The 27,356-nt window shown below is 37.8% G+C and overlaps 1 protein-coding gene across 50 annotated transcripts in view; it reads left to right on the top strand.

The window, feature by feature from the left end:
* ABI3BP (ABI family member 3 binding protein) overlaps positions 1-27,356 on the top strand; it is a 259,305-nt gene that overhangs the window by 203,753 nt on the left and 28,196 nt on the right. For 49 of the 50 annotated variants that reach the window (XM_074332670.2, XM_088793881.1, XM_088793877.1 and 46 more), the window contains 10 exons: positions 87-134; positions 954-1,034; positions 3,397-3,474; positions 7,796-7,861; positions 9,573-9,647; positions 14,635-14,712; positions 16,208-16,312; positions 19,283-19,411; positions 19,940-20,008; positions 26,071-26,280. In XM_074332670.2, coding sequence (XP_074188771.2) covers positions 87-134; positions 954-1,034; positions 3,397-3,474; positions 7,796-7,861; positions 9,573-9,647; positions 14,635-14,712; positions 16,208-16,312; positions 19,283-19,411; positions 19,940-20,008; positions 26,071-26,280 — 939 coding nt within the window. The remainder of the gene's footprint in view (positions 1-86; positions 135-953; positions 1,035-3,396; positions 3,475-7,795; positions 7,862-9,572; positions 9,648-14,634; positions 14,713-16,207; positions 16,313-19,282; positions 19,412-19,939; positions 20,009-26,070; positions 26,281-27,356) is intronic. The other variant, XM_088793875.1, reaches the window with a different exon arrangement.

Raw genomic sequence — 27,356 nt, forward strand, 5'->3', positions numbered from 1 at the left:
TGGGTGCATGTGGAAACAGAAACTATTTTTACTTCTCCAGGAAGCAATTCTCATAAATTTGTTTCTTTGGTTTGCTTTTGGCCTAGTTCTGCAGCCCGTCACCTTTAGAATTGATCTACCACAGACAACAATAGGTAATGGTTTTTCCCTACTGACCAACTCTAATTGTTTTCCTTGCTTCCGTCAGGATCTCAGGTCTTTCTCAAATGATCATACTGAAACATCATCTCTTTTCAACTCATGTCATCATCTCATTCTCATTATTATTACTCTTTCCAAAATAGAAAACCAATGGTTTCACTGTTGTAAAAGCTTTGCTCTGCAGACCACCTTAAGGAAGCTCATTACCGAGTCCATGCTCATCTACCTCATTTATTTCTGTGTTCAAAGTGATTCCCCCTTACTCGTGCCCATCTAGTTAACATTTCCTGCTAGTTTAGTGGTTCTCAGCTGTAGTGTTATAACAGCTAACTAGTAAGTTTGGAAAGGTGCTGGCAAGTAATTATCATTAATATTGGTCAAAATACTGAAATTTGCCAATTGTTTATTTTTAAAAATAAAGTGAGCCGACTTCAGATGATTGTTTACAATGATGATATCCTCACTCATGTTGTAATTCTATGTGCTCTCTTGGATGTAAGAGCTACAGCTGACAGACCCAGGGCCATGTCTAACCGATTCCCCATCTGACCAAGATACGGTCATGGAGTGCGTCAAGCATTGAATGTCATTTACTACCTATTCTGGTGGGAAAAATAAAATAAAAAACAGTTGAGAACCATTATTCTAACATTCCAGTCATTTTCTTAAAGTTTCTGTGCACACATAACTTTCTTCTCCATGACTCACTTAATGTTTTCCTTTTTCTATTTCAAATGAAGGAATGTTATTCTATCCTGGTGCTGGCATTTGAACCTAGAGATTGAAACAACCTTGGTACTTGTCTTTTGCAGCTCCGTTAGAGACCCGAGGCAGCCCTTTCATGCCTATGATTTCACCAAGTCCTAGTCAAGAGGAATTACAAAGCACTATGGGTAAATTTTGTTTTGCTATGTCAGTCCAATGAGGACCTACCTTTTAGGGATTGCTCTTTAAGCAGCCAGATGTATTCATACGTTGTGTTCATGAGTTGTTTCCAAACACTAAAGGGTCTCTTTTTACCATTATACAAAATCTCCTTTTCACTTGATTCATTAATTATTTATTTATCCTAATATGTATGGTGATTTTTAATATAAAATGAGAATTTAAAAAAAATATCTTGACAAAATTTCAGGCACTCGAAAAGGAAGAATGTTCCCAAAGTGTGTCAATCCTATATTTTTTGTTGCTTTTTCTTTACTTGAAATGCATTTGGGAAGACAATTTTCATCTAATATTTATTGAGGATTTTATGGGTACTAGGCACAATGCTAAGCAATGGGGTTTTCAAAATAAAACTGTTTCAAAGGTGAGTCCTTACCCTGGAGAGCTTGCCATCTAATATGAATGTAGGATTTAGTGATAGTGGTGCTTTGTCAGTGCCATCCAGTACACTACATGTATTTTTTAATTTAAGCCACATAACCACTTTGTTAGGTACCAGGTTTCCCTGAAAATAAGAGCTAGCCATATAATCAGCTCTAATGCATCTGTTGGAGCAAAAATTAATATAAGGCGTAGTATTATATTACATTATATTATATTATATTATATTATATTATATTATATTATATTATACTATACTATATTATATTAGACCCAGTCTTATATTATTGTAAAATAAGACTGGGTCTTATATTAATTTTTGCTCCAAAAGACACATTAGAACTGATTGTCTGGGTAGGTCTTATTTTTGGGGAAACACGGTAGGTTCTATTACCTGCCTCATTTTACAGATTAGAAAATTGAGGCGAGGCATAGATATATGTAAAATTTTGGTGAAGTCACGCAGCTAATGTCAGAGCCACATTGGAACCCATACACTCAGTTTTATATTTTATAATGAGTGTGATAGAGAAATAAGCAACATGCTGAACAAGCAAGGTACCTGCAGGCATCAAGGAAGGCTTCACAGAGGAGGTGACATTTACACTAGGTCTTCACGTTGGAGTTAGACTTGAAATTAAAGATACAAAAGATACTTTCCAGTTAAAGACAAATGGGAAAGAGGCACAGGGCAGAGAAAGGCGGCCAAACTGATGAGCGTGCGGGTCACCTGGAGAAACAAGGATGGATAAGTCAAGACAGTTGTTTGGGGTGAGCTGGCCATGATTTTGAGGAGTTTGGCACCAAGGTGTTCACTGTGTGGGAGACCCCAGTGTGCCTGACCCTTGGCTGAAAATGAATCGGAAAATAAGAGTCCCCGGCTGATGACAAGTGGCCCCTCTGCCCTGTCCACGCTACACTGCACAAGGCTGTGTTTAAATTAGCGGCCTCATTTTCCTCCCTTCACCCCTTTTCCAATAAACCCATCCTTTGTGTGTGTCTGCTGAAATGAAGTTACTGATCAGAGTCTTAAATTAAACCTTTTTTGAAGGAAAAAATCTAAAATTGAGCAAATATACACTGATTACCAAGTATTGATCTATTGTAGCCGAGGCCCACAAAGTCTCCATCACCCATGATGGCAAAGTCAAAGAACTTTCAAGAACCACTGCCAGATATGCTAATTACTTAACTTCCACTCACTCCTTTTTTTTTTTTTAATGTATCTTGGTGATTGAAGCAAGAACCATCACCTGCCATTTATCTCAAGTATCTTTCTTGTGAGCCAAATCCAAATTATAAAGCAGAGCAGAAAAAATAAAAAAGGCAACATATTATGTGCACCAAATATTTCCTTGGATCCACATATGGCAAAGTGAACAATGTACTTTCCTTGTCTGCAAGATGTTGTAGTGATTCCAAGATAATATTGAGAGTGGAACTATTGCCATGCTTCTGTATTTTGTCAGGAGAAATGGGTCAGTGTGTCTATAAACATAAACTTAGCTTTTCACATGAGGAAAATAGACGAATATTTATTCTTATATGATATAAATGCACATCTTTTTATCTGACCTATTTCTTTTCCAGCTCACCTAAATAACTTGGGGAGTTTATGGAACAGGGAGGACACATGAAGACAGTTAGGTAGCACGTCCAAGAGTAGCCACCTCCAAGGCCATGAAACGCTAAATGCTTTTGGAAAGCCTTATACCAATCATTAAAATAATAGTGCAAGAAGACAGCAAATATCATAAATGGAAGTTATTACAATGTACCATTAACTTTGAATTATTGTGATTACTGGCATACTTATAAATGCAATTTACCCTTTTATTGTCACTTGGGGCAGAAAAAAGTGGATTTTTTTTTCATATGTTCATAATGATAATTTTTTAAAGTAAGCCATCTTACTGTGCTTTTCCCCAGCAGAAACAGACCAATCCACCCAAGAATTCTTCACAACTAAGATTCCACAAACAACTGAATTGGCAAAGACAACTCAGGGTAATACCATTTCCCCACCTCTGAAACGTAACTTTTCCTTCTTCATTTTAAATTAGGAAAGGCATTCTTTTCAGAATGTAATTTCTCATCACAGTGAATTACTTGATTTTCTTCATTTCATAGGTACAGGACATCAGCCAAATATGAATACTATATGACTATCAGTTGAATGTAGGGAAGACATGGTTTTTAGTTAGAGCTTCGCTTTTGAATGTGTGGTCTACCGCTTGATGCTGATAAGTAACAATGAAAGCTCCCACTTTTATTCCTTGATTAACCTTCATTTGCCTCATCTCTACATCCGGTAAATAAGAATCTTCATTACCCTCCTCCTCCTCCTCCTGCTCTTCCGCCTCCTTTTCTCTCCGACTCTGTTCCTCCTCTGTCCCATCTCCCCAATTTGATGAACACATTGACATTGTGGCCTGAGGAAGGAAACTAGTACCAAGGAAAGTCACTTTTTAAAGATGACTTTAATATTTAAACATCTAGGGAGGTTTTCTCTAGAATTTCCTTCTTTTATTTCTTCCTTCCTACTTTTCAGGACATAAACTCACCTACACGAGCCTCTTTCTCATCTTCATGCTCTCAGAAGGATATTTTTCTCTTCTACTTGAGTCATAATCAGTTATGAATTTCCAGAATTTTCTTCCTTCCTTCCTTCCTTCCTTCCTTCCTTCCTTCCTTCCTTCCTTCCTTCCTTCCTTCTTTCTTTCTTTTACTAAATGACCCCTTTTCCCCATCTCTACCTCTTTCATATAGGAGGAAACCCAAGAAAACAAAACCAAACTTTTTCTAAGGAATTGGAAGACAAGTTTATTTTGTTCATTGTCAGTTATAATTTGGGGCAGGGGAGGGAATTAAGTGGAAGAAATTTGAAATAATAAAAGGAAATAATAACAATAAAGAAATCTAATCTTACAATGCATATTTTATAATAAGTATAGCAGTACTTATTTTAAATAAACGTGACTGAGAAATTATGACATAGGACAGTTTTTATAAATTTTCTGAATCTTTTTTTTACTTGGTAGGTTTCATTTTATTATATTTTAAATGTTTATTATTTACTTTATTACCTTTGTATTTATTAACTTTTTATTTATTTATAAATCCACACAAAAGCCTAATATAATGACAGACTCCCTATACCCTCATTACCAGTTTCAACTTCTTTAACAACAGATATTCAATCATGTTGCATCCATACCACGCCCTCATTTTTATATGTTTATTTTTGTATGCTTTTGCAAACCTCTTTAATGTCTGGTTAAATAGGAAATTCTCATAATCGAGCACATTAATGTTTTTGCAGCAAAATGTACAAATATTTACAATAAGCAGAATAAATAAAAACTATTCAGCTCAGGTTGTGTTGCCAAATGAGAAAAAAAAAATTCAGCTTTTTAGAACTTTATAGATTCCAAAACTGAAAATAAAAGATACCAGGCTCTCTTTTTCCTTTGTTTTTGCATTTTCTTACTTTAAGGGGAATATCAGTGTTGTGTCACCATTACTAACGTACATGGAATTTTTATCAAATTCCTTCTAGAACATGGTTCTATTAGGTAGGAGTTTCACAATTGAATGGATGTATTTCCAGGATCTGATATCATTACAGGAATTGTCTTAATATATGTATATAATATACTGTATTGTAATTATTTCCTTGTGTTCTGAGGACCCTAAGCTACAGCCTACACTGCACCTCCCTAGGAGTCACACTTTTCTAGAAATGAGCCAAGGATCTTGAAAGTGGGCTCCCCAGAGATTCATTTACATGAGGTGACAAACAAAAGACATCCTCAGAAAGAACACACTTAGCGATGGGAGTAGCATCCATCTACAGCCTGACCCAGCCCAATAACCTTGTTTGGGAACAGAGGGTCAGCGTTAGGAAGGGCACACTGTGTGTCTCTAGGAGCACGTTTTGGCCCAACCCTCATAAACATGTGCCTGGGCTCTGCCAAAGAGAAGGTCAGTCAAATGTTTTGTTTTCCACACATGTTGTGTCGTGTTTTGTTTTTAACATCAGGCATTAGGAACGCAGGACAGCACACAACAATTTGAGAGAGATGCTGTAGGGGTGAAATTGTTCCCATTGATCTTTGCATTTCACCCGTGCATGGACCTTGACTTGTGCAAGCCCTCAGCCCTGGGGCCCAAGCGCTCTAAAGAAATTTTGTGCCTAAAACCTACAGCATGAGCCTGCTGCTAGAATCTCCAGCACCTCTTCTCTGCGATACCTTTGATCCTTTGTCTTGAGACAATTCCCTGCAGCACTCTACAACCTTGAATTACTCAAGCTCCTATGCTTTGTCCTTCTCATAATAACCCACAGTAGAAATCCACTTAGCCAGGGGCGCTGGGGGAATATTTTGATTATTTTACTCGTTCAGCCCCCTGATTCCTAACCCACCTGAGCAAACTGAATCCTCCTTCACTTACCTCTCCCTGTCCTGGGCAGAACATGGGTCCTTCAGAGTAATCCCTGTTTATTTTTAATGTTCTTGTCACATAGAATTTTTAATGTTCTTTTAAAATAGATTTTATAAAACTATTCAGATATGAAGCCATCTTTTAAAATTATTTTTATTATTAGTCCCCAAAAACTATGTAGTTATGATGTTTACATAATTACATTGTCACAAAGCTCCTTTGTCTCTCTCGCTATCTCTGTTTTTTTAGTTTAAAATTGAAACTGTAGAGCACTTTTCTCAAGACCATGTATTATTTGGCTATATGAGTAACTCACAGCCTAAATTTAAGTTATATTTCAGTTCTTTTATAAAAGTTTCCTTTTAGATTTAAATAAAGACTGGAAAAATAAAAAATTCTGATCCTGTGACTTTGAAATAATGCCTACAGTACTGATTATTTCTGTGTTCTGCTCTAACTCTCTTTTCTGTCTAAAGTTTTAAAATTTATATTTGTTATAAAATAAGAACCATGATGGTTGTAGTTCTTTAAGTGACAATCATCAAACACAGAAGTTAACATGAAAAGCTGACAGATGCTAAATTGACAAAGAATCCTACCACTCTCAAAAAAATTTTGAAGAACATTGGCTAATCGTCACCATGCATTTTAGGGTGTGCAAGAATTCATATTTTATACGTCAGAACCTCTGTTCGCTCTAGTTAGTATACTTTGAAAGGTCCATGCTAAACAGACAAAGAATTACAGTATTGTGTCTGCTGTTTTTGGCCTGAAGTATGGCAAAATTCTGCTCATCAGTCTTTACATTGGGAGGTTATAAATGAGCTACAGTATAATATATTTCGCAGGTGTATTTTTTTGTAACTCAGTAGGCAAGACATTGCTGATTTATGGTTACATAAATACTCACTCGAGATGTGAACAAAACCAATGAAACGATGTAATTTACTTACACAGTTTGCAAGAAAATTTCTTTCCAGTCTTTGCTAAAGCATTACCAAGAAAGTTGGAGTCAGGAGGCAGTGTGGTGTGCTGAGGGGGGACAGAGGACAGAAGAGAAGGACAGATGAATGCACACTTTAAAACTTTCAAAAGCAAAGGTTGTCAGCTGGATTTCATGTGAATTTACCTGCTGCAAGTGGTCACTCAATTTTTTAGATCTACTGAAAGAACTTCGGTAGGAGTTCTCATGTGCCAGGCCCTGGATTACGGGAGCAGGAAGTGACAAGTTGATATGTTGGTCCTAGAGCTTGTCTGAGTTCTTGCTCCTTCTTCCCCCTGTCATGATGGGCAGGACAACAGAGGTTATATTCTCATTCCTAAAGCTTGAATGGATGCACTAAGTGACTATTTATTCATTTCATGGTATATGAGTGAAAGTTTGATAGAGAACACAAGTTTGTACGCTTTTCTTCTTACCTAAAAACAACATTTTACTTTTTTTCTTTTAAGATTACTTGCCTTTTTTGGCAAAATGATGTTCCACAGTGACCACCTAATTGAGCAATGTGGAGGGACAGACAGATGGATGGGTGGACAGACAGATGGACATATGGATAATGAATAATTGGCTTATATGTTTACCATGTTAAACAACCATCTGGTAAAATAAATTCCCTTGAAAAGCAGAGACCAAATGATGACTAATCCTTAACACACATTGCAAATGACCTACCTCATTCTGACAATGTCTATCTTAAATTTCCAGTCATGAATATTTTCACTGGCTTTATTTTCCTTTAGCATCAATGCTGTAATGCATAATTGGAGGTTGCAGAATGTTCTTTCTACTTCCCTGCAAAATGTCTCTAAGGTGCTAAATGTCCATTAAGTGGACTTTGGAGTGTTGGTTATTAAATATGAAGTGTTTCCTCTGTTTCAGCACCACACAGATTGTACACTACTCCTGTGAGGCCCAGAATACCAGACAAAACACACATCAGACCTGGTAAGTTGTTTCTTCCTCTGATGGCCTAAATAATCAGCACATCTGAGAAGATAGAAAATGTATTGACACAGCCAACCAAAGGAAGGCTATGTATTCTTAAATTTAAATAAAGGACATACAGAAGTTCTGATCCTTGTGGATAAGTGGAGCGGTAATGGTGAATCCATGGAAGTAATGAGATTTAACTGAGGTTTGTAAAAAGGATCAGATTCGGAGACCATTTTAGAGCTTTATCAGTGTAAAAGTATTTTTAAAATAGTGTTTGTGCATAAATCATACATGCACACTCCAATTTTCCATGCCAATTATAGAGATAGCATTAGCTATGATATGTTACTTTCTTTCAAATGTTATTTATCTTTTAAGAAAAGATGGGCTCTTCAGTATAAAAGGCTCCTGTTCTGGGAGAATACTTTTACAAATCAAGTATCTGATTCCTTCAGATTATAAAAAAACAAAGACATACATTTTGTAGGTTGTAAATAACAGAAATAAAGTAATAATTAAACATTGGAAAATACTTTAAATTTACTAAATTCTCCAAAGGTTCTAGGATCTCTCTCACTGGAACTTGTTAGGGAAAAGTTAATTGGAGGGGTTGATTTGGTCTGTGTAAATTACGTCTATGCTAAAGCACAAGCTAGACCGAAGACTCTGGTGGTATCTACCCTTTCTTCACTGTGGTTCTAAAAAGTCTTTTTAAAGTTCTAAATGATGAAACTGGCTTCCAAATTAATATTCATGGTGAACATTTCTCCAGGCACATGGAAGAAAGAACAAGTAATATTTTCTATCCTTTAGTTTATGGAAAGCCCCTATTTTTTTTGGATTAATTCTCCATCTCCTAAAGTTAATCAGTCATAGAAGACTTTTATAAACAAATATATCTCCATGTGATTTTTGTATGTTGATAGCTTAATGTGTGGCTGGTTATATTAAACATTTCTACAAAATAATGAAACAGTAGCAATAATGGCTAACAGTGGTCCAGTGCTTGCCCTGTGTCCTGTGAGGTACAGCTGAGGACGCTGAGACATGAGAGCCAGGACATAGATTCAAAGTCAAGCAATCAGGCTCGCATGCTTGCTCTTTTAACCCAAAACACTTAGTGTTTTACCTTACACAGTCTTCTAAACAGAGGATGAGATAGGCGACCTCTTAAAGTTTCGGTAATGCTATGGCTCTTAACAAAGTAGGAGAGAGATTTCAAAGTTTTATCACAGTTCTTTGTTCAGTGACAGACTCGTGCCAGGATTATCAAGGAGCATCCATACCTAGAGCCTCTGGAAAAGGACCACCAACTTACGAGTCATGAGTTAAGGCCATGACAAAATAAATACACTTCAAGTTTGGGTTTTTCATTGGAATAGGTACTCCTGATCTTGATTCAGTTCTATTTTGGAATGTATCTATTGCTTATAGATGAAGCAACACATTTCCCATTTACGAATAGAAATTCCCTTGCTAGTTATTTTTTTCAAGCCCAGTGATCATCTCAGAGTACAAACTCAGGTCTCTATTCCCAAGTTCAAGTCTATGATTTTTATACCAGAATAGTGGTTTCTGTAGTCTGAACAATATTTTTCAGTAAGCCATCATTTTTTTATTGCCTGGTTAGATAATTTACAATTCTCTGGGAAGTTTTGTATTTCTTGGCTGCAAAGTTTTAATAAGAAAATGTCTGAACTACTTATTTCCTACTTTATTGTAGTTCTGAATAAGACAACCATAAGACCTAGTAGACCCAGACCCAACGGGACGCCCAAAGGGAATGGAATGGGAACAGGTAACAATCACAAATTTATTTCCTTTTGATACTATCAAAATTGTAAGTGTTTTCATTGAATTTTTATAATTTTGTTGAATTTGTACTTCAATATCATTTTTACCAGTTTTGGAAGTTCTTAGCATCACTGACACTGAATATTGTAACTCATTCCAAAATCAAAATTTCAAATGTGTCTAAAAACAATAAAGAAGATTTTTTCACTTTTCTAAATCTAGTCCACTAAATTAGCTGCCATATATAGTCTTGATTCCTCAAAAGATCCTGATTAAATATGAATTACTGTATTAAAATATCAAAATAGCTGTTTTCCCTAATTTCAAAACACTTTCCATTATACAGGCCTAGTCTTTGAAACTGTAATAATCTCAGTTTTCACGTTTATAATTTCACAAGTATCACTGTAATTTTTTTTGGAAGACCTGCATCTGTTAGCAGTCTAGAATATGATATTTAAACAAGAAGAGCATTTACCAGTTGATCACCCTTGCTACAGTCATATTAATGTTTCCAAATCATTCAGGTTAATTAAATGACATCGCCCTAATCCAATCAAATCTATGGGAGTAGGCATCATACAGATAACTAGGACAATGATCCAAATAAAAGTTCAATTCACTAAGTGGATAAATGATAGTTTTGATGTTTCAATATGAAATTGCATCATTCCCTTGTAATATATTTTAAATAGTACAAATCTTGTGCCTGTTCTTCTCTGACCCAGTTCCATTATCTCCTTCACACTCACTTCTAGCCTCTATTGAATCTTAATGAGAAAACATTTCTGTGTCAACTTATTCCTTATCTAAGTTTGACATCTTTCCCAGAATATTTATCTTTATTATCCATCTTACATACATTTTCCTTGCTAAAGTTTTCAGCCCAGATACATTACATTTTTAAAAAATTGGTTGATAAAGGAAGTGTTTAGGATTATAGGACATATTCTTCATGGCCTTAGGCCACTTAAGGTTGTGCCCCGGGAAAACTAAAGAAGAAAGATTCTAAGGTCTCAAAACTATCGACTTTTGATTATTTGTACCTGTATAAAAATCTTGCAATGACTCCATAAACTGCAGAACTTTTTAAACCATCTGAAGCCAAGTTTCTTATTTCATAACATTAGTACAAGTGTTTATCCTGCTTTATGTGCATTTCATACCTATGTACATAAATACTGCTCCACCTGAAAGTTAGGAAGTTGCTGCAGAGGTTGAGGTTTTAGGTAAGTCATTGTTCCAGCACTTTGTTTTTTTTCATGCTTTCCAGAGCTGTGTCTCGGCTTAACTGATGTATTCTACATATTATAACCAACGTGAGATCTGACTCCAGAGATGCAACAAGCATGCACTACACCAGGGGATCACATAAACTACCGCCCTATAAACCAAATCCAGCTCACTGTTTATTTTTGTAAATAAAGGTGTTATTAAAACATAGCTTGCTTTCAAAATAGTGGCAGAATTGAATAGTTGTGACAGTGATATGTGGCCTACAAAGCTGAAAGTATTTACTGTCTGAAAGTATTTACTGACAGAATAAGTTTGCTGACCGTGTTAGACAATCTCTCCAACTTTCTCCCTATCGAAGAAAGCTGCTGAGTTGTGCAGCTGTCCTTTCATTCAACCAACATTTACTGAAAAGCTATTATGTGCCAGGCAAGGAATCATTTGGCACATGTGGTTTGACAGCTATGTTCGCTACCTGAACCCCAGACTCCCTTCTCTACATCCTAATGAGATGCACGTCACTGCTCCCCATGGAGCGTGCTGCCACCAGAACCCAGGCCCTCCCAAGTGAGGAATGTGTGTGAGCTGGGGCGAAATCTTCCAATCTGCTGGCTCATCACCCCTGACTTTTTAGCCAGGTGATAAGATTTGCAGACAAGGGTGAGGAGACCCACGATCCATAATGACCACCCTCTTTTGATCACAGGGAATAGAGTCTCTGATACCTTTGGAAATTGATGTGCCCAGTTTACTATGTTTCTTTACAAAGCTTTTGTTACCATGGTTAAAAATACCCAAATCATTACTTCATTTTCGACCATAAATTCCTAAGAGGTGAATTATGTAAATCCAGAGATTTTTGGAAAACTCCCATTTGGCAATTGGGGTCTCACACTGCAGCTTCCAAAGCCACCTCTGCCCTCCAGAAAATATGTGGATGAATTCTGCCTGAGGGAAAAAGAAACCAGGTCACAGCCTGGGCCAGACAGGCTCACTGGGTGCGAATTCCTGAGGATTCTTCCTCTACAGTATCTCTCTTACAGGCTTCTTCCTTTCCCTCCCATTGCCTCTGAGCTACTTTGGCCTTCACTTGCTCTCTTCGGATTCAGGATTCAGGGCAACAGAAGTTCACTGGTCTCCGGGCTCTGTGCTCACACCGCTGCCTGGCTGACTTGCAAACCACAGCTAGGTGGAGGCAAGGCCAGAACTGGAGTTCAGTCTCCTGTCCCCAGTTCAACATTCTTTCCCTGAGCCCCACGGCTGCCTCTTGTAGGACTATCACCAACATTTTCATCCACCACCAGCTTTCACTGCTTGAAAGCTGGAGAAAGTCCAGTTTACCAGCTGCCAGTTTACTGATTTGGGTATTTACATTTAAGGATCATATCAGCATGATGCTTCTGTCTCTACCTATGTAGGAAAGGCAACAGAAAATGGCCGGTTTCTCCCTTAACTAGAAAATAGGCCAGGGGAGTTTGTATCGATGGTCTTATTCCTAAAGTAACCCTGCAGAATTTTGAATTCTCTCCTAACTATCCGTTCCACTCGCCTGTGGCTTGCTGGGTGTGCATGTGCCTGGTGGCGTCCGCTGTCAGCCTTGTGTTATTCTCCGAGTTCCGTACATCAGTGGCACGGCTGGATGAGACACGCTTGCCTATCACCGCCATTTACACAGTGGTGGCACCTCAAACCATCCAAAAGACAGAGTATAGGACTCTAGGGCTAAAGTCACTTCGAGTCGTTAGAAGGAGTAAGAGAAAGAAGAAAACGACAGCAGCAAAACAGTACTCTGTACCCCCACTTAGTGCTTAAGAGATAGGCTTTGGAGCCGTGCACAAGTGGGTCTGAATCCCACCACTGGTAGCTGTGCATCCTTGGGCAAGTCGCTCAATCTCCCCTTGCCTTTGGGTTTCCTCATCTGTGGGACCTGGGTGGTGTCTCTACGCAGAATGTTATAAGGATCAAATCAGGTAATGAACCTGTAAGGTGCTTGCACAGTATCAAATCAAAACATTTTGTTTTTTTAAGGGTAAAATGATGTGGAGAAAGACTGTGAAGAAAAATCTATAAAAGACACACACAGCTTACTAGCCTTTTACAGTATATGGTACATTTTTTACCCTCAAACAATAGTGGTAAATCAAATCTCACCAAGCCAGGTTATCCTAGTGACACAGATGGAAGTATTTTTCATTTCCCTGTGCCATACCCAGAGGAGCCACCCAAATGAGTCATTTCCTCAGCCGCATCACCACTGAGAGTGGGGCACAGGAAGAGGACTAATGAACCATTTGTTTTCACCATGCCTGTGGGATTAGCCACAAAAATCATTCACCCCAAACATTTTTTTTCCTACCACAATAAGTAACATTTAATTCATGAGTCCATATAAACGCTCACCATGATTTAATTTATTATCTCTTATTCAAAGAGCAGAGAATGTGGGGTTGAAATATTAGTTTTCATCAATTAATATTAATCATAATTATTATATTAATAATTATAATGTTGATACATGATGTTAATTATCACAGCATTATATTAATTATAATGTTAGTTTGTAATACTATAGTAATTATAATTAATATTTAATTTCATAAATTAATGTGGGAATATCGCCTAATTTTCGGCAAGCAAAGCTTTTGTTGTATATTTAATCAATATATCTGTCTGCACATTAATGAGATTGAGTGTGTAATGTCCCTACAGTGTCCATGTAACACAGTGAGCCCTCAAAACAGGATTATGCTTCTGGTTGTGCTTGTCATTGTTAATGTACTAACTAGTATATTAATTAAATGTTCTCAGTTTTTAATATGTGAATTATAGGAAGGTCTTCAGGGTATAGAGTCATTTTTTTTTTTTTTTAGCATTGGCCATTATATGTAATGTGATATTTACTTTTAGATTCTAAAAATGTCTGTTTCTATTCTTTCTTAATAAAGACTGTCAGCCACATCAGGGATGATTATTTTATAATGTAAAAGAATTGTGACTTTAAAAAATAGGATGAATTCTAAATTGGTTTTCTCTACCCTGAGGGCAGCCACCCAAACTCCAGGCATGTGTTTTTAGGTGAAGAGCTGAGTAATAATAACCACCAGATTATGTTTGAGAAATTTAGAAGATAAAATGTCACACAAAGCAATTTTCAGATCAGTTTCCTTTAAATAGCAGTTGGATTTCCAGGCCTGCCCAGGCCTAATTTACAAATCTCAAAGGTACAGATCCAGTTTGTGGCCTAACCAGCTGGATAGTGAAAGCCCCTCCAGAAATATTTTAAAAGTCAATCCATTCAGTATAGGCTCAAACACATTGGAATTTTAAGGTTTTGTTTTTTTTAATGGGGATAGAGTAGTTGGAGGAAATTCTTTTTTTAAAAGAAACCACAAAATGTACCCATGAATACTGGCAAAAAAAAATGGCCAGTCCCTGCAGAAGAAATCTTCCTGGTGAGGCAATACCACCCAGGAAGGCAGTGTGGGATGGGTACCATGGAAAATAAAGACAAAACCACAATCCACAATCAAATGTTGACGCCTAAGAAAATATCACAGTCAAGAAATGTAGGCCTTTGAATATTTTTTCAATATGTAGATGGGAGAAGCCAATTAAAACGTCTGGGCACAAAATCACCAGTGTCCTTGCTCTGCAAAGAATGCACATTGCCACTGACAACTCTCCCAAGTTTCCATGAAGAAGAACATTTAGCACTTTTTTGCGATGTATTTATTCCACGTTCTTATCTCTTCTCATAGGGGTCAAACAACCACCGAAGCCATCAGGCACTGGCAGAAATGCGTCGGTGGATTCTACTCACTTCACAAAAAAACCAGGTAGGGAAAAGGTGCTCACTGCCTTCCTCAGCTCTGCACTGAAACTCTGGCAGTAACTTTTGTTGCAGCAAAAACAGCAGTAGCTACACAGTCCCCAGTGCTTTGGAATCATGCTAACAGGACATGGGGTTTGCTAGGAACACATTCCAAAATCTTACCTTTGGGGGAATGAAAAGTGCTCTTAGTGCACAAATTAAACATTACTGCAAACCTCTAAAGGGGGTACCAATTGAATAATTGCTTTATATCATGGTCTGAGGGGCCACAACGGACAAATGCTGACAAGTCGCTGTGGGCTCTAGTTTTCATCTCATGTTCAAATTTTGCTCTTCTGTAATTTATTACAATAGGCTTTTGACTGACAGGATTTGTGTTTCTAGTTTAAGACTATGCTCTCTATTTTAAGCCAAAATTACGTAGTTGGTGACTTGGAATATCTTTGCATTGAATAAGGACTCTGTGTGTTTTGAAAGGATACTGTGAAACCTACTCTGGTGTATTAATGTCTGGTGTACAGGTCCATCAGTACCACTTCCCCTCCACAGACATGCATGCACTTGCACGTACCTACCTCCTGGTATCCTAAGCAGCACTTAAAACCACAGGGCATTTTCCTGGATAGTCAAAGATTGTCTGTGCTTAAAGATTTTTAAGCCAATGTCTATTATGTGAAGAGAAGAATTTTTAAGCTATCCTACAGGATTAAGGTCGACTGCTGCAGGCACGTCTAGCCTTGACAGCCTTTGTGCAAACTAGATACCTTGTGCAATTTATAAATGATACCACTTCCCTCTGCCCTTTAGGCAAACCATTTAGAAAAGTGTGCCCTTACTCTGGGGTGGCAGCCTTGCAACAGAGTGTGTAGGTGGATGAGCAGAGTGGGAGTTAAACTGGCTCCCACTTACACACCTCCGGCCAGGTGCCCCGGTACAGTACACAACCCTTTACAGTGACTCTTCTCTCTGTAGGCACAGGGTTCCAGCTTCTGTCTTCAGGGCTTCTTTGTTGTAATAATTTAAGTTCTGAACGTGTTTAATTATAATTACATAATAGTGTTGGGGGCAGGGGTGGATCACCCACTAAAGGAGAAATTATATGCTTTAATAACTTGAAGCTATACAGGTGTAAGAATTGTAGTCTCAAAATCAAAGGCATTTGGAGACAAGGAAGCTCGGAAATGCTACAGTTGAGCCTATATGGGAAACTAAAGATGTTAAATTCTATGCATCTATACAGCCTTTCAAAAGGCAAATATGCCTGTATATCTTTATCTATAATTAGAAGATTCTTTTCCATGTACTAATGTGCTTCATTATCCCTGGGTATACTACAAACATTAATTTAGAAGAATATTAGAAAATATTACTCAAGCACTTTTCCATAGAGTATTTTCTGTCATCCAACTACTAATTACCAAATGTTTTAGTTTTTAAAAACTTGTGATTTGTATAGAGTGAATGCTTATGACAGCTTTATCTGTAATATAATCTCTTAGCTATAATCCCAGGCACTCGCCGCCCACCCTTGCCACCTAGACCTATACCCCCCCGAAGAAAACCACTGCCACCAAATAACGTCACTGGAAAGCCAGGAAGTGCAGGTACGTCAGTCATATACATTCCTTATCCCTCCCTGATTTTGTTTTTACAAGCCCTTCTTGGTGTACTAGTTCAGGGAATGGACAAGCCCTTGATGTGTGTGGCACATATTTGCGTGGGCCCTGAAGACCAGACGCTGTAAATCACTGAATCCTGTCCTGATTCTCATTGGGTAGACTGAAAAAAAAGCATCTAGGCCAGTGTGCTTCTTAGATGTTGGAGCCGAGACAGAAACTAACTCAGGCCCTTCAAGAAGTAGATTTTATTTCGGACAAGATATGGTACATTGCCAACCCACCAGGGGTAACGGAAAATGTGATGCCTTCTCATCAGCTTATCATTCTGTCTTCTGAAATAAAATCCTATGCATCTCATTGAAAGCTCCCCTGCCCACCAGCCTTCACGCTGGTCCCAGTATTATTAGTAGGGGGAAGAGTAGGGACTAAAATATTAGCAGCTCTAGGCTGTGCAACAACACAGGACTATATTTTAGAAGTCAAGCTGCCTCTCACCTCTGTGTCTTGGCGTGTGTTGTCTCCTGCGAGAATGACCCCTCCCAGTCACCTGGGATACGCATACTTCACCCTTTTCTTGAAGAAGCCTTCTCTAGCTCCTCAAAGTAGTCTTAGCATTGCCTCTCTGTTCTATTGGTTCTTGATACAAACCTGTCACAGCCAAGAGCAAATTGCTTTATACTTGTTTCTTAGCATCCTTGCCTTCTCTACTAGACTCTGTGATGACAGAATCTTTGGTACATTTTCTCTGAATTCCCAGAACCAAATCCAGTGCTTGGCACATAGAAGATATTTGATATGTAATCACTGAGTGAATAAATGAGTGAAATTAAGAATCAGTGAAAATTGACCCCAGTCCAGAGCAAAGCTTTACCTCATTTCTCTTAAGGGCTCTCCCACTGGACTTACCAGCTGATCACAGCATGTTCCCCATCTTTCCTCCCTCTTGCCACCATCTCTACTTCTTAAATATCTTATAGGTAGAATCAGGATTAAAGTGTTAAAGACAGCTATGAAAGATGACAGTGATAAGAGTTTATGTGAAAGGAAATGGATGTCACACTTTTTATAGGATCAAAGAGGGGCATGGTGGTGGAGAGGCATCGCATGCAAGGTGAAGTCTAATTGTTTTAGATCAGGAAGGAGGACTCAGCCTCTCATCTGTGCATCTGGTGTCTCCCTGAGTCAAGGCCCAGGGACATAGCCCCAGTGAGCATACCTGGTTTTCCTCATTAATTGGAACCTGGGGTCAAATTGGATGAGTCACAGGCTGAAAGTGATGCCTGAGTGACTCCCATGAAAAACTCAGGGTCTCCCCACACAAGGCTTCCCTATAAATGCTGTGTCTTCAGCAGCAGACCCATGGCCTTGATTCCTGCCATATAAACCCTTGTTCTCTCCCATCAGTAACGATAGCTCTGGTACAGCACCCCCAGCTGAAGAACAGAACCATAAATACATTCCACCTGTGAGATTAACGCTAATCTCCCAGCTCCCAGTCTTGCTATCCACCTCTAACTCTAAGGAAATGGCTGCATCGAGGAGCTAAACACAAACAAGAGCAGTTGCACAGTTTGGGTCTGATAACCATGACAGAAAGTGCATCCTGAATTCAGGAATCAGGGCCTGGCCTGAATGTGCATGTGAGAACTGTCTTAGGCTACCATGTGGCATCCTCCATTGTCCCCTATGTCCAGATCTACAGAGACCTTAGAGTGCCCCTCTCCTTGCCAGGGTGAAAGTGCTATGCCAGCATTTCCTGCTGGCTCTGCCGACTCTAAAATTCTCCTGCGGGCTGCTGTGCAGCTTCTCTTGGTGTTTGCTCACCCTCTCGTTGTGGCCCTCTCCCACCACGACCAGGAGCACGAGTCTGCCGGGTTAGACCAGAAGCCCGTCTAAGTGAACTTATCCATGATTTCATGCTGGGCCATGGTCTGTGGGTCAGTCTTGTACCCCTTGACTCTTTATTGTCTGAGAACGATTCCTTTTCCCAGAACTATAAAATCCAATCTAGCGCCCATTGTACCCTAGACACCCAGACTTGCCTGAACCTTGGGATGGATCCAGTTTTGGAGACCTATTAGTGTTTTTAGTGGAGGAGACACTGGAATATGGCATCTCTGGGCCCCATTGTTCTGTCTAGTAGGCCAGAATCACAGATGTTATCTTAGAAATCTTGTTCTTCTTCTTCAGCCACACCAATTCATCTCCAAGTCAGGCCATTACATCTCCTTGACCTCTCCCAGGTCTGACACCTTCCATTTAGCCTCACTGCTTTTGCTGTAGCTCACGGTGACACAGCCCTTGCCTGCACAACTGCTGTGTCTCCTGACTTCTCTCTCAGCCACCAGCCTTGCACCCTAACCATCCACCCTCTTCTCATCTGACCTTGTTACTTCTCTATTGAAAATCTTCCATTGGGTCTTTGTTGTCTAAAAATAATGTTCAAATCCATGGCATGGAAGATTCCTTATGACCTCCCTTCCCCACCCTCTACTCTCAGCTCTCACTGCACCCAGAGCACTCGGCTCTCACCCCTTCAAATTAAACACTCCAAATGGTTTCATATTTCCCTGACTTGGTTCTTCTGGCAACCTCTGACTAGCATACAGCTCTCATACCCACCTACTGATCACTTATCTTCTTCATTGGCACATCCTCTGTGAAGACATTGCCACCTTCCCCCATCCCAAACCCTTCATCTGTCCCCGCAGACATTACTGCTCCCTCCCCTCTCTGTGACCTTATCCAGTTCTTTCACAATATCTATAATGCTTCAATACATTGGCTCACACCTCTACCTCCATCAAGGACACCAGGTCTAGTTTTCTCTCCAAGCCTGGCATATAGTGCCAAGCTAATGGTAAGTGCTTAATAAATATGTATTGGATAAATAAATGGGGAACTTGGCAGTGCTCCTAGAAGGTCTGACTGCTTTGTATGAATTCTCCATTACAGGAATCATTTCATCAGGCCGAGTAACTTCCCCACCCTTGAGGGCAACACTCAGACCTACTGGAGCTCCCTCTGAGAGAACAGAGATAGATAAAAAGCAACCAACAGCTCCTGCCTCAGGAGAAGATCTTGGTTAGTATGTCAGTCACTTCCCGCTGGAGGCTTAGCTACAAAGTACTAAAAGATTTCAAACTAGTGGGGGAAGAGTCTTAGTTCTGGATCATCTATTTTACTCAATTTTATGATTAATATGAGTCTTTTTAAATGATACTTATTTTTAATGCTTTGGTATAGAACATGCTCCTTCGCTTCACAGACAGGGGAAAGTGCACACGTTTTTAGAAAATTATTTGTGAAAAGATCTGGATTACCCAATGCTTCTTACTAAATCACATGTCATTACTAATTACACATACCTTAATTTATTAGTGAGTATTAGCTACTTGGTTGTCATCCTTAAAACATTGTTACACTCTAAAGTACCTGCAGCAGGACACAAAGGCCTTTTATTGTGGATAATATGAACAATAATAATAATAGAAATCAAAGTTGCCAGCAATTGACTAGGAGACATATTAAATATGTAGAGTCTTTACTACTTTTTATTGTATTGTGAAACTTTATCTTTTGCCAAAATTATTTATTATATTCCATTCTCAGGTAATATAACTGACTTTAGCTCAAGTCCAACAAGAGAAACTGATCCTCTTGGGAAGCCCAGATTCAAAGGTATGTATGGTTGGCTCCAAATCTCAATTTTGACAAGGGGTATATCTCAATTTTTCAGTGGGTGTATCACTCAGCTGTTGCTGTGTAACAAACAACTATACTATAATGAGGATTATAGTATAACATAATCTATAATATACTATAATGTACTATAAGAAGGATTTACTTCTCGTGTGTACAAGTCACCTTCATGATATTAACAAACATGGGGGTCAGCTGATCTAGGACGTCGTTGGCTGGGTGGTTCTGCTACTAGCAGCAGGTACAGCTAGGCCTCTAGAGGATTGGGGCCAGGTCTGCTCCTCACCTGCTAATTCTGTTGTCCAGGATGAAGGACTAAGAGTGACCCAGGGGAAGTCCTTCCCATGACTAGGAAAAATCAAGAGAGGGGGAATCCAAAAACACAACCACATTTTAAGCTCCTTCTTGTGTTACACCTGCCAATATCCATTGGCCAAAAAACAGTCATACAGCCAAGCTCAAATCAAGAATTGGATATAGAGAATATTTTTGGACAGTAATCTAGTCTAACTCAGTAGAAGAGATGTAATATGATATAGAGCCCAGTATTTCTTTTTGTGATATTTTGTTCTGAAATATTAAACTTGATCAATTTTAACACATGTGTACACTCACGAAGCCATCGTTGTGATCAAGATAATGAATCAGGCACCACCTCCAAAAGTTATAATCCCTCCCTCTCACTCCTCCCACCCAACCTCTAGTCCCTGGGTAACCACAGACCTGCTATACTGTAGACCAGTATGCATTTTGTGAAATTTTATACAAAAGTGTGAACTCTTTACTGGTTTCTTTTACGAAGCATAATTACTTGGAGATTCATCCAGGTTGTAGCATGGATTAATAATCCATTCATTTTCTATTACTGATTAGTATTCTATTGGATGGATATATAATAATTTATTTATAAAACCTGTTCATGACATTTGGGTTGTCTCTAATATTTTTTACATTACCCATAAAGCTGCTACAACTATTCACGTACAAGTTGTTGTATAGACATATGCTCTCATTCCTTTTGGACAAATGCCTATAAGGAAAATGTATAGATTATATGTAAGTGTATAGTTCACATTTTAAGAAACTACCACACTGTTTTCCACAGTAGTTGAAAACAGCATATGAGAGTCCAGTTTCTCCTCGTCTTTGCCAACACTTGGTATGGCCAGTCTTCTTAATTTCAACCATTTTAATAGGTATATAGCAGTATCTGATTGTGATTTTACTTTGCATATCCCTAATAACTAAGAATTTCTAACATCTTTTCATGTCCTTATTTGCCGTCTGTATATCTTTTATGGGGTGTCTGTTCAAAATTTTTGTCCATTTTTTCTTATGGAGTTGCTTATTTTCTTATTGTTGAGTTTAAGAGTCTTCATATTTTCTGGGGAGGAGACCTGTTTTAGATACATGCTTTGCAATATTTTCTCCCAGTGTGTGTGGCTTTTCTTTTTAATTTTAATGAAGTGTTGTTTATCATTTTGGCTCTTTATAGACTGTATTTTAGGTGTTGTATTTAAGAAATCATGGACTAATCAGAGATCATAAGACCTCCTCCGTTTCCTTCTAGAATTTTTCTACTTTTATTTCTAGGTCTGTGATCCATATTGAATCAAATTTTGTATGTGATACAAGGAACGAGCTAGCTAATTTTCTTGCTTATGGATGTCTAATGATGTTTTAGCATCATTTGTTGAAAAAACTATTCTTTCTCCACTGAATTTCATTCTACTTTTGTGCAAAATCGAGAGAGAGAGAGAGAGAGAGAGAGAGAGAGAGAGAGAGAGAGAGAGAGAGAGAAGGAGAGAGACAGAGAGAGACCGGGAGCTCTCTACTCTGTTCCATTGGTCTACTTACCTTTATATAAATACCAGTGTCTGGATTACTTGGTTTTATAATAAGTGCTGTAATCAGGTTGTGTTAGTTCTCTAACATTGTTCTTATTTTTCAAAGTTGTTTTGGTGATTCTGGGTCCTTTGGATTTCTATCTGAATTTTAGAATCAATTTATAAATGTCTAAAGAAAATAGCCTGCTTGCTTCGATTTTTATTAGAATGGTGTTGAATCTATAGGTCAATTGGAAAAAATTGACAGCTGTACAATATTGACTCTTCCTACCTATGAACATTGTATATCTCACCATTTATTTAGGTCTTCAATTTTCCTCACCAATGTTTTGTAGTTTTCAGTTTATATGAAATAATAAAAGTATTTTTTACTTCAATTTTCAATTGTTCATTTCTAATACATAGAAAAACAATTGATTTTTGTACAGTGATTTCATATCCTGCAGCTTCAGAAAAACTCAGTAGCTTTTTTGTAGATCCTTTGGATTTCTATATATAGAATTATGTCATCTGAGAGTAAAGTTTTACTTCTTCCTTTCCAACTTGGGTGGCTTTTTTCTTTTCTTATTGTACTGGCTAGAGACTCCAATAAAATATTAAATAGAAATAGTGAGCACAGACATTCTTTCCTCATTTCTGATCATGTGGGAAAAGCATTTAGTCTTTCACCATTAAGTATGATGTTACCTGTAGGTTTTTCATAGATGCCCTTTATTGGGTTGAGAACGTTCCCTTCTATTCCTTCTTTGGTGAGAATTGTTATCAGAAATGAATGCAAGATTCTGTATAATGATTTTTCTGCTTCTATTGAGATGATTATATGGTTTTTCTTTTTCAATTTGTTAATATCATGAAGTAATTGTTTTTGAATTTTAAACTAACTTTGTATTCCAGGGAAAAATTCTATTTGGTCATAATGTATTTTCATTTTAATATATTGTTGGCTTTAATTTGCTAATATTTTGTTTGAAATTGTATTCAATAAGGGCTATTGGTCTGTAATTTTCTTGTAATGTCTAGGTCAAGTTTTTGTATCATAATAATGCTGAACTCTCCTCTTCAATTTCTGGAAGAGTATAGAATTGATATATCTTCTTCCCTAAATGTTTAGTAGTATTTACCAGTGAGGCATCTGAGCCTCACCTTCTTTTTACAAAAAGGATTTTATGTATAATTAAGTTTTTAAAATAGGTATAGAGCTATTCAGAATATTTTTTCTCCCCTGGTGAGCTTTGGTGATTTTTGTCTTTCAAGTTATTCATCCATTTCATCTAAGTTTTCCAATATTTTGGCATAAAATTGTTCATATTTTCTTGTTATCATTTTAATATCTGCAGAATCTGTAGTGAGTCACATCTCTCATTCCTGCTATTCACCTATCATCATCTTACTATTTGTTTTCTATTTTTCCCATTTATACTTTGTTCCCTCTTTTCCTCTTTTTTCAGCCTTCTTTAGATTATTTTTATGATTTCATTTTATCTTTTTTGTTGTCTTATTAGCTGTAACTCTTTGTTTTGTTATTTTAGTGGTGGTTCTGTAGTTTATAGCATACATCTTTAACTTACCACAAGCTTTCCTTCTGGTGATGTTCTACAACTTCACAAACAGAGTAAGAAACGCACATTAGTACCATAGCAGCTTTTCTCTCCCCTGGGTCTTTGGGCTATTTTATGCATTCTACTTTTACATGTTACATAAACAAAAACAATTATTTTTGTTTAAACAGTAAATTATCTTTTAGAGAGAATTAAATAATAAGAAAATATTATGTATATTTACCTGTGTTTACTATTTCCACTGTTCTTCTTCCCTTGGTGTGGATCCATATTTCTATCTGGCATCATTTTCCGCCTGCCTATTAATTTTCCTTGTGGGTCCGCTGGTCATGAATCCTTTTAGCTTTTGAATGTCTAAAAAATATTTTGTTTTTTTAAAAATATATTTTCACTAGTTATAGAATTCTAGTTTTTTTTTTTTCCTTTCAGTATCTAAAGACGTTGCTGCACTGCCTTCTCACTTGTATTCTTTCCAAAGAGAAATCTTCCATGATTTTTATCTTTGTTGTTCTATATATAATGTATGTGTCTTTTCTTCTCTGCCTCCTTCAACGATTTTATCCTGGTTTTGAGAAATTTGATTATGATTGGTGTAGTTTCTTCATGTTTGTTGTGCTTAAAAATCGAAGCTTTTTCTTTGAGCCTTTTGAATTTGTGGCGTTTTTGATGTTAACCTAAAAATAAAAAGCCAAAATGAGAGGCACAAGCATATATTTGAGATTGAAAAAAAAAGGTAGCTACTCGGGGAAGCACTGATTCAGGCAGAAACCCAAAGAGTGTTCGGAACAGGAGACAAAGGTAAGGGGTATTTATGAGAAAGGGAAAGGGAACATTTACTTCAATAGAAAGATGGAATTTCTATAGGTGCAGATAAGCTAACATAGTGACACTAATGCTAAACAATGTTTTTAATTTTCAGTTCCATAATCATCAGACTGGTAGACAGCCATACTATCTGCTTTCTTGTTATCCTTGCAGAGTTCTTTGGGACAAAATGTTACTTTAGGCCCAGTCCAAAGGTTATTTTGCCCCATTTTAACATTCCAAAGGTTTGAAGCATAAGCCATGCAAGCTAGTTGCTCTGGGATGGCAGCTCTGACTCCATTTTAAAGTGGTGTCATTTGTTATGTTTTACAGAGGTTTTTATGAAATTTGAAAAAATGTTGGCCATTATTTCTTCAAATTTTTTTTGCCCCCTTTTCTACTCAGATACTAAAATTATATGTATATTATACTACCTGGAGTTGTTCCACTAATACTCTTCATATTAATTATTTTTTTATCACCATTTGTATTTTGGGTAGTTTTTATTACTGTCTTTAAGTTCACCAATCTTGTTTTGCAATATCATATCTGTGTTAATTTCATCCAGTGTACTTTATATCTTACACATTTTAATTTTCATCTCTAGAGATTGGATTTGGGTCTTTTTTATATCTTTCATACCTTAACTTTTTGACCACATAGATTATGGTGATAACTGCTTTATTGTTTTTGTCTAATGATGCTAAAATCTATGCAAGTCCTAGGTTGTTTCAAATGATTTACTTTTCTCCTCATTAGGGTAATATTTCCCTGTTAATTTCATCTTCTTGGGTGTTGAATGTTTTTTGTTCCTAAAATGGTTTGGAATTTTGTCCTGGGGTACAGGTAGATTACTTGAAACTACTTCATCTTTTTGAGTCTAGCTTTTAAGATTTACTAGGTGAGATGAGAACTGTGTTTAGTGCAGGGCTAATTATTGCCCACTACTGAAGCAAGACCCTTTGAGTACTCTTTCCAATGCCCCATAAATTATGAGATTTAAACTATGCTCAGGGGGAACAAATTACTTTTGGATACTAGCCTAAGATACGAGGTCAGACATTTAAGTTCATGAACTCATCCTAGAAAAAGTGCTACATACCTCATTGCTGAATATCACTAGTCTCCTTTGAAGTACTCCCCTTGGGAAGTTATGCACTGATGCCAGTGCCTAGTCCACCCTTCAAAGCAATTTTGGAACTTTCTTTCTGGAATAGCCATCAGAGCTGTCATCATATTACCTTTGATGTCCTGAATGTCATCAAAATGTCTTCCTTTCAATATTTCCTTTATCTTTGGATAAAGAAAGAAGTTATTGGGGGCCAGATCAGGTGAGTAGGGAGGGTGTTCCAATACAGTTATTTGTTTACTGGCTAAAAACTCCCTCATAGGCAGTGCCATGTGAGCTGGTACATCGTCGTGATGCAAGAGCCATGAATGGTTGGCGAAAAGTTCCAGTTGTTTTCATCTCATATTTTCACGCAGCCTTTTCAGCTCTTCAAATAGTAAACTTGGTTAACTGTTTGTCCAGCTGGTACAAATTCATAATGAGTCATCCCTCTGAGATCAAAAAAGGTTAGCAACATCATTGCAACTAGTTTGCGAACCTAATTGCCATAACTCATATACCTACTTATGAAAGTAAATCAACAAAAAAGTCCATATTATGTATTCCAGAGACAGTAGGCTGAACCATCCACATCCCTGTTTTCACCCATCTGCTTATAATATGAGACCAAAAGTTCTCAAACAGATAATTATATCTATGAATTTACCTCCCTCTTCTTTACAAGTTCAGAAATGCTAAGTGTCAGAGTGTTCTCTCTCTCAGGTCCTCATGTGCGATACATCCAAAAGCCTGACAACAGGCCCTGCTCCATCACGGACTCCGTCAAACGGTTCCCCAAAGAGGAGGTTTTAGAGGGGAATGCCACCAGTCCACCGCAAAACCCACCTTCCAACCTCACTGTGGTCACCGTGGAAGGGTGTCCCTCATTTGTCATCTTGGACTGGGAGAAGCCACTAAATGACACTGTCACGGGTAAGAGGATGTTACTATGGTGGGAAGCTTTGATAATTCAATGCATTGGGACGGTGGGACTTTGAGTCAAACTCTGACTGGTGAGGAATCTTTCAGAAGGAGCAAGTCACAGCAGAGTTCTGCTGCCTTGATGACACATTCTTGTCAGAAGTGTCATCTGATGGGAAAACATTGTCTTTGTCCTGGTTAAGTGCTCCCTGTTAATTTAAGAGACCTCTTTAAATGACATCTCTTCATCTCCTCTTAGAACTTATTTTTCATGAAGGGAAGATACATTTAGTCTTTTCATTACCAAGAAAATTACATATGTGAGAAGCTGCCACTGCTGATGACATTTAAACCAGTTTTCCTTTCAGCAACCCAATTTCTAGATTGACCTAGGACTTTCAAGTAGGCTAAAAGTTATTTCAATCATTTTAGGGGTCATGTTTTAAAAATCTATCCCTGGTCAATTTTCTGCTCACCTCAGGAAATTTTGACTCTGCTATTACCGACCCAATGACTGTGAAAATAAGAAATGCTGAGTCATTCTTTGACTTTGTTACATGAGAGTTTAATTCTCCATAGTGAACAGGGCAATTACACTAGCGGAGAAGGGGGAAAGACTAATAACATGAATCAGCTAGAGGATATATAGCAAGTAGCCTGAGTAATGGGGGTCCCGGCCGTGTGCCTGGGGTGAGCAGACAGGCAATAGAGGGACCCACTACGAAGCTGTCAGAGGTAGAGAGCAGTACACAGGGCAAGTGGGAGATGAGGGTCTGCCGAAAAAGTCTCCTCCGACTAAAAGGGAACACAGCTGCTATGTCTCCTCAGACAGAACCATCTGGTCTGGGCAACTTCCAGTGTAAGCAGCTTATTTTTGCTTAGCTGGCTTTTTTAAACCACATTTCATCAATTTTCTTTCTCACTCAAAGTTTACCATTGTTTTGAGAACGAACCAGCCCATGGTTCCTGGGGATTTGCCTCATCCTGTTTCTTTTTGCCAGTAGGCGTGAAATTAATATCTAAAAATATCTAATATCTAAAAATCTAAATCAATATCTAAAAATCAGTCAATCTCTTTGTATTGATTA

Source organism: Rhinolophus sinicus, chromosome 17, assembly GCF_057876585.1.
Source record: "Rhinolophus sinicus isolate RSI-liver-muscle chromosome 17, RSI-T2T, whole genome shotgun sequence".
NCBI classification, from domain to species: domain Eukaryota; kingdom Metazoa; phylum Chordata; class Mammalia; order Chiroptera; family Rhinolophidae; genus Rhinolophus; species Rhinolophus sinicus.